The sequence below is a fragment of the Heterodontus francisci genome, chromosome 13 (genome assembly GCF_036365525.1).
Source record: "Heterodontus francisci isolate sHetFra1 chromosome 13, sHetFra1.hap1, whole genome shotgun sequence".
Lineage (NCBI taxonomy): Eukaryota > Metazoa > Chordata > Chondrichthyes > Heterodontiformes > Heterodontidae > Heterodontus > Heterodontus francisci.
Genome location: NC_090383.1, coordinates 115392356 through 115409152, shown reverse-complemented (window position 1 = coordinate 115409152; position 16797 = coordinate 115392356). Strand labels below are relative to the sequence as shown.

At 45.1% G+C, this 16797-nt stretch overlaps 1 protein-coding gene across 5 annotated transcripts in view; it reads right to left on the bottom strand.

The window, feature by feature from the left end:
- Window positions 1-3572: 3572 nt before the first annotated feature.
- LOC137376153 (epithelial cell-transforming sequence 2 oncogene-like) overlaps window positions 3573-16797 on the bottom strand; it is a 72895-nt gene continuing 59670 nt past the window's right edge. For all 5 annotated transcript variants that reach the window (XM_068044177.1, XM_068044174.1, XM_068044175.1 and 2 more), the window contains 6 exons: window positions 11103-11176; window positions 10848-11004; window positions 9834-9899; window positions 5730-5818; window positions 4632-4804; window positions 3573-3996 (listed from right to left, as the gene is read on the bottom strand). In XM_068044177.1, coding sequence (XP_067900278.1) covers window positions 3866-3996; window positions 4632-4804; window positions 5730-5818; window positions 9834-9899; window positions 10848-11004; window positions 11103-11176 — 690 coding nt within the window. In that variant the 3' untranslated portion in view covers window positions 3573-3865. The remainder of the gene's footprint in view (window positions 3997-4631; window positions 4805-5729; window positions 5819-9833; window positions 9900-10847; window positions 11005-11102; window positions 11177-16797) is intronic.

The window sequence follows — 16797 nt, the reverse complement described above, 5'->3', positions numbered from 1 at the left end:
TTTATTTCCTGTCTGCCAACCAGTTCTCTATCCATGTCAGTACCTTACCCCCAATTCCATGTGCTTTAATTTTGCACACTAATCTCTTATGTGAGACCTTATCGAAAGCTTTCTGAAAGTCCAAATACACCACATCCACTCATTCTCCCTTATCTATTCTACTAGTTACATCCTCAAAAAATTCCAGTAGATTTGTTAAGCATGATTTCCCTTTCGTAAATCCATGTTGACTTTGTCCGATCATGTTATTGTTTTCCAAGTGCTCTGCTATTACATCTTTTATAATGGGCTCCAGCATTTTCCCCACTACTGATGTCAGGCTAACCGGTCTATAATTCCCTGTTTTCTCTCTGCCTCCTTTTTTAAATAGTGGGGTTACATTAGCTACCCTCCAATCTGTTGGAACTGTTCCAGAGTCTATAAAATTTTGAAAAATGACCAGCAATGCATGTATTTCAAGGGCCACTTCCTTAAGTACTCTGGGATGTAGATTATCAGGTCCTGGGGATTTATCAGCCTTCAATTCCATCAATTTCCCTAACACCATTTCCCTGATTTCATACAGTTCCTCCTTCTCACTAGACCCTCTGTTCTGAAACATTTCTGGGAGGTAATTTGTGTCCTCCTTTGTAAAGACAGAACCAAAGTATGTATTTAATTGGTCTGCCATTTCTTTGTTCCCCATTATAAATTCCCCAGTTTCTGACTGTAAGGGACCCACATCTGTCTTCACTAATCTTTTTCTCTTCACATATCAATAGAAGCTTTTACAGTCAGTTTTTATGTTCTCTGCAAGCTTACTCTCATACTCTATTTTTCCCCTTCTTAATCAATCCCTTTGTCCTCCTTTGCTGAATTCTAAACCGCTCCAATCCTCAGGTTTGCTGCTTGTTCTGCCCATTTTATATTTCTCCCCCTTGGATCTAATACTATCCCTAATTTCTTTTGTAAGCCACGGTTGAGCTACCCTTCCTGTTTTATTTTTGCGCCAAACAGGAATGAAAAATTGTTGCAGTTCATCCATGCACTCTTTAAATGCTAGCCATTGCCTATAAGTAACGTTCCCCAATCTATCATGGCCAACCTGCGGCTCATACCTTCATAGTTTCTTTTATTTAGATTCAGGACCCTAGTCTCGGAATCGGCTCTCTCACTCTCCATCTTAATGAAGAATTTAATCATGTTATGGTCCCTCTTCCCCAAGGGACCCTGCACAAGATTGTTAACTAATTACATTACGCAATACCCAGTCTAGGATGGCCTGTTCTCTAGTTGGTTCCTCAACGTATTGGTCCAAAAAACCATCACGTACGCACTCCAGGAATTCCTCCTTTACATGATTATTGCTAATTTGGATTGCCCAATCTATATGTAGATTAATGTCACCCATAATTAGAGTTGCACCCTTATTGCATGTGTCTCTAATTTCTTGTTTAATGCCATCCTCTACATCACCACTGCTATTTGGGAGTCTATATACAACCATATATATAAAATAGCATCTGTTTTCCTGAGTTCTGTTCCCTAATAGAACAACTAGTATCAAAATTACAGTGGTAATCCTTCAGTGTGATAGAATTGCGCACAACCTATAAAGATGGACGGTGAATTTTCCTGTAATATACTGTTTTTTAAAAAAAAAAGATTATTGTACACTTGACCTAATGGACCAATATTCTATCGGGTCTTTGTGATGAGGTCTGCACTAATCATATGGACAATTCATCTGTTGTCATAAGCTCCTCCATCAATCAAACAGTGAGATCGTGCTGTGGAATTGGAAAACATTTCACACCATCCCAACATGGATCTATGTCATTGTTCCTTCATCTTCTCTGTTTCAAAATCCTGGAACTCCCCACCTAACATAACTTCAGGAGTGCATTCACTACATGGACTGCAGCAGTTCAAGAACAAGGCACCTGCTTGAGGGCATCTCGGGTTGACAAACTGGCCTTGTTAGCAATGGCCATATTGGGTTGCATAGAAAGGGTTAATCCTGAGTGCTCTTTCAAGATGAACCAGAACTTCAAGATGAGAAGGCGTGGGTATGAACTGGTAAAAAGACAAGTTTGGGTCTAGCCAGGAAAGACTCCACACACTGATCAACACCTGGAATGGTGCCCCTGGTATGGTAGTGGAAGTAAAGCCTGGCTACCCGACCCAAACCCGACTACAGGCTGGGTCTGTATTCTGCGTCCAGCATTCGGGCTCAGGCCGGGTTGGACTGTACTGTTTTGTTGTCGTTCTAATCTACATTTAATTTAATATGTTTGTTATTGTCGGGTGGGTCGTTCAAGGACTCTGGCCGGGTTCGGGTTGGCTGTTGTCAGGTCGGGTTTTAATTTTACACTCAAGCCAGCCTTTAAGTGGAAGAAAATGCCTCAAGTTATTCTAGAGGCAATTGGGTATTGTGTTGGTATTATAGATTAATGTAGAAGGATGAATTAAATGGGCTGAATGTGACTGGTAAAAATGTAGCATATTCTGACTCTCCTGTGCTTAGCTGCACATTATCCTTCAGACTTGCATTTCTCATGTCAGTTGTTCCTTCATTGACTCACCATCTTCATGGAGGCATCAGTGTTTGCTGTGCCACATCCGAATCAAAAAACTTTGCATGCAAACAAACCTAAACTGCCCCTTCCAGTTCTACTGTGTCTCAGTAATGGATGAAATCAACGGAAGGGAAGTTGGCAAGCAATTCTAAGCCCAGCCATGGATGGTTCCCAATGGTGTACATGATTATCACTGATATTGGTTATTACAGATGTCTTTTTGATGAGACTTTAACTTGAGTCCCCATCTGCACTCTCTGGTAAATGTAAAAGATCTCATAGCATTATTTCAAAGAAGAGCAAGGGAGTTCTCCCAGGTATCCCTGAACAAGCATCACTAAAACAGATGATCTGGTCATTCTCGCTTAGCTGCTTGTGCACAGTGAACTCTCTCAAAATGGCTGCCAAGTTCTCTACATTGCAACAATGACTACACTTAAAATATTTCATCAGCTATAAAGGGCTTTGGGATGTCCTGCAGTCATGAAGTGTGCTATATAAATGCAAGTCTTTTTCTTTGTACACGAGCATAGTAACAAATAAGTGGTGTACTGGTTCTTAGTCAAGCAAGGTGGACAGGAACTAGGTATTCTCATGGCTACTTGCTAAATAACAAAGTCATCTTGGGCTGTCTGATGTTTTGAACCGCTAAGCAATATAGTGGCTTGATTACTTTTTTCACTGAGCATATCCTAACAGTATTTATTAACTTGGCTTCAATAAAAGTAAATATTAAAAATGATATGAGCTGGTACCTTCAGCGTCGCTTTCTGCTATTTTGGCTTCTAGGTTAGTTTATAATACAGTAATCACTGTACTTTGGAACAAAATTTGTAAGTGAAAGTGCAACACTCTTGATATTATCTTTTGCTGTCAAATCTAGTAAAGGATCTCATGAGATCCATTACTGGACAGCAATGCTTTTTAAGGAACCAATGATCTTGGTTAAAGTGCTGTGACTTAGCATGAACAAAAGTTCACAATGTTTCTTAAATGTGAAATATTATACAGGGTTTAATTTTGGATTTTGAGTTCTATACATGTGGTAACAACTAAGATTACATTACAGTGGTGTTCCTATCTGTTGCTCACATGTAGCAGAAGTTGCATGTCATTGACAGAAGTTTCAGCATGAAATGGCAATTTTGCTTCCCTTAAATATAGGTCACTATACCTTGCATACAATTAAAATTGGAAAGTCTGAATGTTGTGGAAAAACCTTTACTTTGTGTACTTTTGGTGCTCCTGTCTAGTGCATTTTTATCCCAGCTGAAAGCTTATAGTGACTGATACCTATCATCTTGAGATCAGGTTTCTTTGACTGCAGCACGAATGGCACTTTCTAATATGGAAAGCCAGGTGGCTTTGTCTTCCTCTGTCTCTGTAGCACAGATCCACTGCCGTTTTGGTCCTTGCAGAACAAATGCATTTTGGATGTCTGAAACCCAAGAAAGATGGTACATATTTTTACTTTGAGATGAGAGCCGTGGAAAGAAACACGTAACAAAATATGCTTTGGCTGCTGTGCACCTGAACACTGTAATCACCTGCGTTCCAAAGGTTGGGATCTGGTTCACAAAGACAATGGGAGTAACACCTGTTTCAGGTAGATGCCCTAACCCAGTAGCGCACATACTCTTTCGGCCTATTCCCCACCCTTTTCTTGCTCAAACGTGGGACTGCAGTTGAATTTGAGGCCCTGTCTGCCCCATCAGGCACCAGGAGGAGGCAAATCCACAAGGGTGAACCTGCTGTGGAAGGTGCATTTGGGTCACAGCTAGTGAGGCTGCTCCCCATGACCAAAGATAGCCAGTGCTCCCTGAGCAGCCTCAGTGAGGAATGAGCACTTGCACTAAAAAGTAGCTAATAGAACCATGAGAGAAAACTAGAAGTAAAAAGAAAACACTCCCTCACACCACATTCATTATCGGAGTGAGACTGGGCAGCTACCCTCAGGATACCTGGTGGCTGAAATGACTCCGGCTGTAACTCAAACCTTGTTTGCCCTGCCGTATGCAACAATGCATGCAATCTTAATACAAGTGGATAATGGTGTATAGAATGTTGCTGTACATTTGGAGTCTGGGACATCTTCAATGAGAAGCTTGGGGAGGGCTACAGCTGCCAAGAACTGGAGAGATGTCTTTGGACTTCGTTCAAAAGGCAGATGAGAAATGGTTCTTGAGGCGAAAACAAGGGCATCATTGAAAAGGAAGAGACTCAGGTCACTAATGTGTTCGTAAATCCTAGGGAAAAAGAAACCAGAACATTTAACACTGAATAACATAATTGTGCATTTTATACTGGAGTTTGTTGTAGCTCACAACCAAAGTTCAAAACAATAAGTAGTATACAACCCAAGGTTTGGAATTCCCTCACTAACCCTCTCCACCTCTACCTCCTTTATAAAACCCTGTTTACAACCCACCTCATTGACCAAGCTTTTCGTAGCTCCCTGTTTGTTCCTATGTTGCATTCTAAAGGAGAACAAACTTTCATTTATCTAGTACCTTTCAAGACCTCAGGACATCCCAAAGTGCTTTACAACTGATGAACTACTTTTTGAAATGTAGGAAATGCAGCAGCTAATTTTCACACCTCAAGGTCCCACAAACAGCAATGTGATCATGACTAAACCATCTCTTTTTAGGTGTTGGCTGCAGGAGAACACCCCTACGGCTGTAACAATGCCTCAGGATCTTTTACATCCCCCTAAGAGGGCAGACGGGGTCTCATTTTAATGTCTCATCTAAAGTACAGAAGCATTCAAGCTTCTGTGAAGTGACGTGGGATGTCTACATTTAAGGCTATATAAATGCAGTTCTTTGTTGCTGGAGCTTCACATTTAGCTGAGTACATCACCGTGCGATGTGCCTACCCTCTGACCAATGTCAGAATGGCATTGTAGCACGCTGTGATGGGATGCAAGCTCATGACCAAATTTCCCCATGTGGATGTGTCTCCAATCTCAACAGTAGCAACAGGAAAGCATCACAGCTTCCTCACAGACACAGGTGGGGAAGTTGTCGAACCGCTATTGTGCGGCTCCTGAAAGGCACATACAGGACAAAAGGTCTATGACCAATCCAAACTGCTAGACCTCTTGGCAGGAGCCCTGCGTGTGTTTTCTGAGAAGACTAGGGCAAGAAAGGTTGAAACTTCACAGTGTACCTGAAGGACGGACAAATCTTTCCATCGAGGCAACTCATCTGAGCCGCTTCCTGAACATGGATCAAGTACCTATTTGCCTCCAGCAGGATCTGTAAATGAATCACATCCAGTTTACCAACAGCTGCTTAAAATACTGCAAGGGCAATTCTAGTGCTACACAGTCCAACCTCCTCCCTGCCCCTTTTACAGCAGTACACTACTAACATTGGGTGGTGGGAGGGGGGAGCTCTCAAAACTGAAGGGTACTTATTTTCTCTCTCAAACTGGGCATGGAGTAATGATCTAACTTAAACGTTTGGAGTGATTTGGTCAGTGGATGATGATCGAGGAGCCTGAGCTAATTTTTTTGCCGATTCCTGTCCTGGATAATGAACCCAAGCCTGATGCACCAAATATCAACCCAACGCTTGACAGGGGATTGAACAAGATTGCAGCAGCATTTAGGCCAGTGCACTTAAACTAAGCCATGGGCGTGCTCTGCAGGACTTTTAAATAGTTCTTTGTGTATACTTTTATGCTACACAAGTCTGTTTTTCCTTTATTCATCTGCAAGGGCTGAGGAGAGCTGCTTAGTTAAATCATAGAATCTTGCATCCACAGAAGCAGCCCATTCTGCCCGTGCTGGCTCTTTTTGAAAAGTTTTCCAACTGGTCCCACTCCCCGCTGTTTCCCCATAGTAATGCAAATTTTTCTTTTTCAAGTATCCCTCCTCCTTGAAGACGCTCCCTAAAATCTTTTGACCGAGCTTTTAGTTACCTGTCCTAATTTCTCCTTATGTGGCTCAGTGTCAAATTCTGTTGATAAGTCGTTCCTGTGAAGCACCGCTGGACATTTAACTATGTTAAAGGTGCTATATAAATTCAAGTTTTTAATCCAGATCCTAATGCTCTGAATGGGGATGCTACTTTGATCAACTAGGATCAGCATTGAATATTCCCAGATCAACGGTGTGCATTACACTCGATTACTGTTGCCTAGGTAGTTATGGCAACCAATTTGCATACAAGATCACAAAAATGGCCCTGCAATGATAGACCAGTTGAATGGTACAAAGGAGGAGAAGAAAAAAAAACTGCAAACAATGGAAATTTAGAAATTACAGAAAATGCTGGAAATGTACAGCAGGAATCTGAGAAAAGAATATAATGCATAACTAATTGGTAGTACCAGCCCTATCAAGCTGTGGCAGCCATTCGCTGCCTCAGAGCGCTGCTGGAGAGACAGAGAAAATTCAGTCAGTTCAGACATTAACTGAGGGTGGCTGGTGATTCTGGAGGTGGGATGGGGAAGAGTGGTGGCGGTCAGTAGCCCGCAGTTTCAATCTGGAGCCTTGTGGGAGGAGCACGACTGGTGCTCTCGTCTCCACGAGAAGCTAAGTGAAACACTTGAAAACTTAACGGTGTGGGTGGTAGCGTCTAGTGGCCATTTTCAGGACTGCTTGGCTGCTGTACTCCCACCCAAGCAGGTCACAGCACACCTACTGCTCAGTGACAAACCAATTTCACAAAGGGGCGTGAAGCCCACGATTTGCATAGACAGTAGGACGAATGCCATAACACCGGCCATCATATTGGACACTTCAAGTCAAAATCCTAGCCTCATGTTTGTGTGTAAACAACTTGCATTTATAAAGCATCTTGAATGTAGAAAAACATCCATGACTGAAATGAGTTATGGAAAAAAAATAGGAGCAGGAGTAGGCCATTCGGCCCTTCGGGCCTGCTCTGCCATTCAAAAAAGATCATGGCTGATTATGAAAGAAGATTGAGCCAAAAGCAGAGTTATTAAATATTTACAGACTGAAACAGACCATTCAGCCCAACAGGTCCATGGCCATGTTAATGCTCAACATGAGTCTCCGCCCAGCCTTCTTCATCTCACCCTATCTATATATTCTTCTATTTTCTCTCTCATGCGTTAACCTAACTTCCCCTTAAATGCATCTCAACCATTCGTCTCAACTACTCCTTACAGTAGTGAGTTCGGCATTCTCACCATTCTGGTTAAAGATGTAGAATCATAGAAAGTTAATGGCACAGAAAGAGGCCACTTGACCTATCGTATCTGTGTTGGCCGATCCACCCAGTCTAATCCCGCCTTCTGGCATTTGGTCTGTAGTCCTGCAGATTGCAGCACTTGAGGTGCATATCCAGACTCCTTTTGAATGAGTTGAGGGTTTCTGCCTCAACTACCCTTTCAGGCATTGAGTTCCAGACCCCCACCATCCTCTGAGTGAAAAGATTTTTCCTCATCTCCCCTCTAATCCTTCTACCAATCACTTTAAATCCATGCCCCCTAGTCACTGACCTCTCCTAAGGTGAATAGGTCCTTACCTCCACTCTATCCAGGCCCCTCAAAATTTTGTACATTTCAATCAGATCTCCCCTCAGCCTTCTCTGTTCCAAGGAGAACAACCCCAGCCTATCCAATCTTTCCTCATAGCTGCATTTTTCCAGTCCTGGTAACATCCTCGTAAATCTCCTCTGTACCCTCTCTAGTGCAATTACATCCTTTCTGTAATGAGGTGACCAGAACTGCACACAGTACTCAAGTTGTGGCCTAACCAATGAGTTATACAGTTCCAGCATAACCTCCCTGCTCTTATATTCTATACCTCAGCTAATAAAGTAAAGGATTCTTCCCACCTTATCGATCTGTCCTGCTACCTTCAGGGATCTGTGGACATTCACTCCAAGGTCCCTCACTTTCTCTGCACCTCAGTATTTTCCCATTAATTGTGTATTCCTTTGCCTTGTTTGACCTCCCCAAATGCATTAACTCACACCTCTCTGGGTTGAATTCCATTTGCCACTTTTCTGCCCATCTGACCAAACCATCAATATCTTCCTGCAGCCTCCAGCTATCCTCCTCGCTATCTACCACACGGCCAATCGTTGTGTTGTCTGCAAACTTCTTGATCATGCCTCCTACATTTATGTCCAAATCGTTAATATATACCACAAAAAGCAGGGGTCTCTCCTGAATTCCTTATTGGATTTATTAGGAACTATTTTATATTTATAGTCCAAATAGGTGGATGTTATGGAGGGTCTTAAAACAGGAGACAGAGGTGGGGAAGCAGAGAGGTTTAGGGAGAGAATCCCAGAGCATTGGGTTTAAATGTCCGAAGGCACGGCTGCCTCTGCTATAACGAAGAGAGGCTTGAATGCACAGGGGACCAGAGTGTTGTAGGGCTGAAGGAGGGTTACGGAGATAGGGAGCGGAAGTGATTTAAACACAAGGTTGAATATTTTGAAGCACTGGGGAGCTGGAGCCAGTGCAGCAAGCAGGGAGTTATGGGCAACATTTCCTCTAAATTTTTTAAAAATTTAATTTCAGTGTGCGGGAATTTTGCATAGCTGTGCACACGTAGTATCTTAAAGCGGACAGCTAGTGAGCAGCCTGCGTGGTAACTTCCAGGTGACTGCACGGCCATGCAAGTGCGTAGCTTAGCGGGAACAGTGATGATGGGTAAATGGAACTTGGTGTGAGTTTGAATATGGTCAGCAGAGTTTTGGATGAACTGAAGTTTATGGAAGGTGGGAGGCTGGGCAGCTGAGTCGAGTCTGGAGGTAACAAAAGCATGGGAGAGGGTCTCCGAAGCAGATGAACTGAGGCAGGGGCAGGAAACGGGTGATGTTACAAAAGGTGCAAGTAGATAGTCTTGGTGATGGAGAGGAATATGTGGTCGGATGTTCAACTCGGGGTCAGATAGGAAGCCAAGGTTGCAAGCAATTAACTGCCCAGAAAACGTGAAGCAGTAGCACCAAAACATTAGCCTGTCCTTTCAGAAGCTGATCTTCCCCACAGTAATCTATTAGAAAGATTATGATTGTGTTAGACACAATAATAAGAAAGCCTTTAAGTTTTGTATATAAATGACAAGCTATTTGCACAATCCTTTTAGCAACTAAAGGAAGCAGGGAACTCAATTTTGAAAGATTAAATTATGTAGTCATCTTACAGCCTTAATATGGTTTTGCATTAATGCTACAGAAGGCACATTTAAATACTAATGCACATATACAGGTTCTGGTGTCTATCACTGTAATTGGATCCAGCTCTATTCCTAGATATCAGACAGATGACTAACTATTGACTTACAGGAGTGCCGGTTATGCTTCTTTGGGCTTCCACTATCTGCTGATCTCTCTCACTCCGCTCTTTCAACTGTAACAAAAAGTGGCGCAAAGTACAAACCCTGTCAGAAAATCACAGAATCATGCGGTAGAGAAGGAGGCCATTCAGCCCATCGTGCCTGTGAGAGCTCTTTGAAAGAGCTATCCAATTAGTCCCACTCCACCTGTTCTTTTCCCCATCGCCCTTTAAAATGTTTCCTTTTCAATTATTACTTCAATTCCCTTTTGAAAATTGCTATTGAATCACCAAATACCCCTTCATGGAAAAAAAGTGTTTACCAATTTTCTTCAAGAACGGGCAGAAAGGTTTACACGGGAGGGGTCTCTATTTGAGAAAGCAGCCTATTTCGGAGAGTGTTCTAAACAGATCTGCGTTACAGAATAACACCCAAGCAGGAATCGGGAGGGTCGCATATACAAATGCACGCATATGCACGTATAAAGATACAAGCATATATACCCGTGTGCTCACACATACACGCAATATATGTCTAGGTTGGGATGGGATGTGACTTGGAGTAGGACTTGGAGGTGATGGTGTTCCCTTCCATTGGCCTTATAAGTGGTGGAGATTGTGGGTTTGGAAGGTACTTCTGAAGAAACCTTGACGAATTGCTGCATTGCATCTTGTAAATGGTATGTATTGTAGCCACGGTGACTGGAGGTGGAGGGGAAAGATGTTTAAGGTGGTGGACAAGATGCCAATTATGGCACAGCAAACTGGATATGGGCCATTGGAAAATGTAAGCCGAATGGGTGAAATGATCTTGCCTTGTTCTACAATTAAGTGGATGCCATACATTAATAGGACATGATCAGCCCCAACCCCGCTGCAACATTAATGTGGGGACCCCTAGGATCATAGAGCACAGAGGGAGGCCTTTCAGCCCATCATGCCTGTGTCAGTGGGCTTCATTGAATTTTGGTTCTCAGATATGACACTGCAGCTGGCAATGGCGAATCCAACCAATGCACGCACCTGTCTGATGTAATCCTGAAAGTATTTCAGGTTAGCGCTGGCAGTGGTGAGGTCATGGCAGTCCACATGCTCGACGGGGGTGTGCAGCCGCAGAGCGCACAACAGCGTCACGTACTCCTCGAAGCGGCTGCTGGGTATCAGCAGGATCTCCGGAAGGCTGCAACAACAACAACACAACCAGAAGTAGCAGGGCATCTCCACCATTCTCTATCGCACGCTCACCTTGTAAGGAATAAATGTCAATGGTTGGGATACCTCAGCATTTTAGTCATCGCCGATCGGTCATGCCTGGTTAAGAAAGCACGGAAACCTGGAGTAGTGTTTCGACACTGAAAGTACAGCAAAGTAAGGCTTCCATTAATCAGTGAAAAATACACACAGAAACAGTATCTCCCCCATGACTCTCTCTCCTCTCCTCCCACCCCACCCCACCCCACCCCACCCAGGATATCACTTCATGACCACTGGTTGCAGTTGACTTCCTCATCCTACTGGGCATTCTGAGCAGAGAAAGACAAGAGGAGTTTGTAGAATCTAACAATCACAGTAGGGAAGGTGGCCATTCAGCCCATCATGCCTGTGATAGCTCTTTGAAAGAGGTATCCAATTAGTCCCACTCTACCTGTTCTTTCCCCATAGCCCTTCAAAATTTTTCCTTTTCAAGCATTTCTCCCTTTTGAAAATTACTACTGAATCTGCTTCCACTGTCCTTTCAGACAGCGCATTCCAGATCACAACAATCCGCTGTGTAACAAAAATTCTCATCTCACCTCTGGTTCTTTTGCCAATTACTTTAAATCTGTGTCCTCTGGTTACCAATCCTCCTGCCAGTAGAAACAGTTTCTCCTTATTTACTCTATGTGGGGACAGAATAATATGGGGACATTTAAGGTGAAATAATTAATCAATTATGTACTACTAACAAAATAACCTCGGAGCTGCAGAGACAGCTTATCAGAAATAACTTCATAGCTTCAGGGCTGCACAGACAGCTTATCAGTAGAAGTAGACTAACAAGCAGAGACTAACAGGACAGCTGCAGGCTGTTTAACAGTAGCCTATTGTATAGCAATCAGCCTAACGGTCCAAGGAGATAGTGGGGTGAGAAACTGCTAGAGGAGAAGGTGACAAGGCAGTACCCCAATCAGACCATGACACCAAGAAACTGCAGAGTTTGTAAACCAATTGGGAACATAAAGGGGGTGTCACTGATTTGTATGAAGAACTATAAGAAAGGCTTGATTTCCCTGCACAAGCAGGTGTAGGTGGAAGGTGGAGGCAGAGGTGTGTGTATGTTCGCTTTGCTGATGATGTAACCATTTCGTAATGCAATAAAGTTTCTTAAAGCTACAGTCGGACTTCGTCTCACTTTGTGCAACTAATGGGATCCAACAACTTGGCGTAGTCGGCAGGATCACTGGAGGATAAAGAGCGAAGCCACAGACATCGGACCTATATCGGCGCCCCAGAGGTAAGGACTCCTCTTTATGTTAAAAGTCCTTGGTCGTTGTCTAAATTTCGGTTCCCTGCCATGTGATCCTGAACTTGGCGGTATTTGACGGAAATACCCTTTCTTGTGTGGCTCGAGACCCCTTTATAGACGTCTAACTTGGCGGGATTTGGCGAAATACCTACTTGGCGGAAAAGCCTGACGGCTCGAGACCTACTTCCCAACCTGAATGGATAAAATGACAGATGAAGGCAACCGACAGTTACCAATTACCGTCAAAGGGGGCGGGCCCCACCCGACGTTCCCGAAGATGAAATACTTCGGCAGTTGAAAGAATATGTAGAGCAACAGTTTAATCTGGCTAAAGCATACACCGAAATTGGGCAAAAATATGGCACCTCCACGGGACAGTGGTCCCTGGAAGATATAAAGAGAGTCTGGGGAAAAACAACCCGTTTAAAGGATAAAGAACAGACCCAATGTTCCCCAGCCGGAATGGGCCAGATTCGGCAGCGCAATGAGATTATGCGACAAGCCCAATGTGATCGCGACCTAACGACTGCAAAGGATCAATTGAAAGCGGTCTGCGAACAACTGAAAATTGAAAAGCTTGAAAAGGAAAAGCTAGAGGCTGAAAAACAATCTGAAAAGGAAAGGCTACAGATTGAAATTAAAGAGCTTAAAAAACAACTACAAGACCAGCAGACGACCCAACCGAAGGAACCGGGACAGCTGTGTGAACCCCGCCGACCACCTCCAACTAATTTGTATCCGAGTTTGAAGTCGTTACAAACGGAACAACGGAAGATGCAACTGCATGAAGCAGGTCTAGCCGAGTCTTCCAGTGAAGAAAGTGACAATGATGATGGGTTACCGTTTCCGCGACCAGCTTCCCTTAAGCAGAAACGCGTTAAGGTCAAGACGGAAAAGAAGACTGTGAACGGTAGCGAGGTCACCATGGCCGAGCACAACACGTACTGGACACACATCCCGGCTTCCCCTGAGAAAATCAACAAGTGGTCCACAAGATTGCCCGACCCGAAGAAAGGGATTCTGAAAACGTGGGAGCAGCTGGAACGATTGAAGGGAATTTACGATCTCCATCCATGGGACGGGGTACAGATTCTGACCGTAATGGTGCCCGGGCGAGCGAGCCGAAAACTATAGAGAGAGTTCCAAATTGCTTTGGGTGAAGATGGTCAGCTACTTGACGCTGGATGGACTGCGATTAACAAGTGGTTGCGAGAGTTTTGTCCTGCAAAAACGGACTGGAGCAAAGTTGCAGCCTGTCAGCAGAAGAACTCGGAGGAAGTGCGGGGGTATGAAGAGAGGTTCAGGTCCACCTGGGTGGAATACTCAGGGATAGTAGACCCTACTCCAGAGGAGCTGGACGACACCAGTTTTGGACCTTTAAAAACCGCTTTTGTTGCTGGACTAAAGCCAGAACTGTCTAAAATACTGAAGGCCACTCTACCGGAGTGGGACACAGTAAGAGTGAAATACTCGGAGTTAATTGACAGATGCGCTCAGCTGGACAGGGATATGGGAGTCAAGCTTCGAGCCGTGCAGACAGATCCAGTACTGAAAGAGCCTGACAAAGAGCAAGATAGGCAACCCGGCCCCTGTTACTACTGCGGGAAGGAAGGCCATTGGGCTAAGGCGTGTCGAGCGAGAGGACGAGGCAGAGGACGCCAAGGGCGCAACCCGGCACCCAAACCAGCTCCCTCCACTGATGCCAACGACCTCTTTGAGAAGTTCAAACGGTTGATGCCCCAGCAACAGAAGGAGATGTCCTCCTTACTCGATGCGACAAAAAACTCCCTACCGATGGACGGTAAGACTAAAACAGCTCACGCAGCTGGGGGCCATGGGTTGGTAATTAAGAGGACCCAGCCCGTACGCATTGGTCTTGGTCCGCACGAATTGATAACACCGGTCTGGGTAGGTCCGGTGGACCAAGCCCTTCTCGGTATGGACGTTCTCACTCAGCTGAACTCCTCGTTGCATTTCGAAGGCGGCCAGGTAACTTGGTCTATCAGAAGTTTGAAGAAAGAGCAGCTGAGGGAGCACCCAATATGGGCCCAGGATAAGAACGATTGTGGGCTACTTCAAATGGAACCGGCAACGTTTCCGGGATCTGCTCCGCCCTGTACTAAGCAATACCCCATCAGTCAAACATCTATTGCAGGAATCCTACCCGTAATTAGACAGCTAGAGGAGTGAGGCGTGCTGGTTAAAACACACAGTACCTCAAACAGCCCTGTGTGACCAGTATAGAAGCCAAACGGGACCTGGCGGCTTACTGCCGACTATAGAAAGGCTAACCAGTGTATTGATCAAAAGGCCCCTCTGGTAGCTGACCCCTCTACGGTATTTAATGCCCTGAAGCTGGACCACGAATGGTTCTCTGTTATCGATATGGCCAACGGATTTTGGTCGGTGCCACTGGCACCCGAAGTCCAACCGTGGTTCGTCTTTACTCTACAACATCAACAGTACACCTGGACTCGCCTGCCGCAGGGTTTCCACAACAGCCCCACGGTATTTCATATGGCCCTACAAAACCATTTGAGGGAGTTACCTTCCATGTACTCCACGGTCATCCAGTACGTGGACGACATTCTGTTAGCCTCTGAGACAGAAGAACAGCACGAACAAGATCTGCGTACCCTGCTGGACCACCTTCATCAGAGAGGACACAAAGCCAGTATCGACAAAGCACAGATAGCAGAAGGAGAGGTCGTGTACCTGGGACAAAAGATTTCGAAAGGAAAGAGAGAACTCACCCAGGAAAGGACCGCCGCCATTCGAGCTGCCAAACTGCCCACCACTATCCAGGAGCTTAGGTCATTTTTGGGTTTGTGTAACTTCAACAGAAACTGGATCGACTCCTACACACAGCTGGCTCAACCGTTAACCAACCTCTTGAAGGGAAAGCGGGCCTCTAAAGAATCAGTTACTCTAACCAAAGAATAACAAGAAGCTTTCGAAAACTTAAAGATGGCTCTGTGCTCAGCGCCAGCCCCGGGAATCCCCAACAACGGGAAACCGTTTACCCTGTTTGTACACGAAAAAGAGGGATATATGACTGCCATACTGACACAGGAGCACGGGGACAAACAGAGACCTATTGGATACTATTCGAAAAGACGGGACACTGTCGCCCTAGGATGGGGCAGTTGTTTAAGAGCTATGGAAGCTACATGCCAAGCAGTAATGGCTACTGCAGGTCTGGTATTAGACCAAAAGTTAACCGTTAAGTGTCCGCACACAGTCCACACATTACTATCTATGAACAGAGTATCCCAAGTGACAGCAGCCAGATGGACCCGATGGACAACAGTCCTAGAGGCTCCCAATCTCCACATCGTCCCGGCCAGCCCGGTAAATCCGGCGACTATGCTCCCGTGGACTGAAGAGATGGAGGAAGAAGAACATGATTGTGTAGAGATTATGGAAGAAACAGAGGAGGTAACCCTAGCGGCAGAGGAAGCATTGCTCAACCCAGATTTAATCCTTTTTACAGACGGCTCATCCTTTGTTGACAACGGTACACGGAAAGCAGGATGGGCAGTTACAACCCTACATGAAGTTGTGGAAGTGGGATGCCTGCCTTCAGGGACATCGGCCCAACAAGCCGAACTGCGAGCCCTGTCGGAAGCATGTCGAATAGCAGAGGGGAAGACAGCTAATGTTTACACAGACTCACGGTATGCTTTTGGAGTCGCTCACGACTTTGGTCAGCTGTGGCGCAAAAGAGGATTTCTCACTGCTGCTGGTACACCTATTCGAAATGGGAAAGAGGTCCGAGACTTACTGGAGGTGAGGCAATTGCCACAAAAGGTATCCATTTTGAAATGTAAAGCCCATACGAAAGACAACACCATAGAGGCAAAGGGGAATGCCCTGACCGACAAGGCTGCAAGGAAGCCGCCTCGCAGGGTGATCCCCCGGACGCACGGACGCAAATATGTAAACTGAATGCGTCCCATCTGACACAAGACCTACAAGTGATGCAGAGTGAATGTTCCAAAGAGGAAAAATGGACCTGGATAGAAGCAGGGATGAAGATATGTGACGACGGCATACGGAGGCAAAGGGACACCGAGAAACCTGTCGCACCACAGGCGCTGATGCCCTTTTTAGCCCAACAAATTCACTCCTGGGGACACTTGGCCCCGCAACAGATGACTGCACGGTTCCAGAGAAGCTGGTGGGGTCGAGGGTTCAGAAAACACGCACAGCTGGTAGCTGACCACTGTGTGGTCTGTCAGAAAAACAATCCAGGACCCACTACAATAATGCCTCAACTAAAAGCCCCTGCTCCAGCCGGCCCATTCCAGTGCTTATGAGTTGACTATATCACTCTCCCACCTTGTCAGGGATACACCGGCATTTTAGTCATCGTCGATAAATTTTCTAGACGGGTAGAGGCCGTCCCAGCTAGAAAAGCCACGGCCAATCACACCGCTAAGGTCCTGTGTAAGGATTACATCCCCA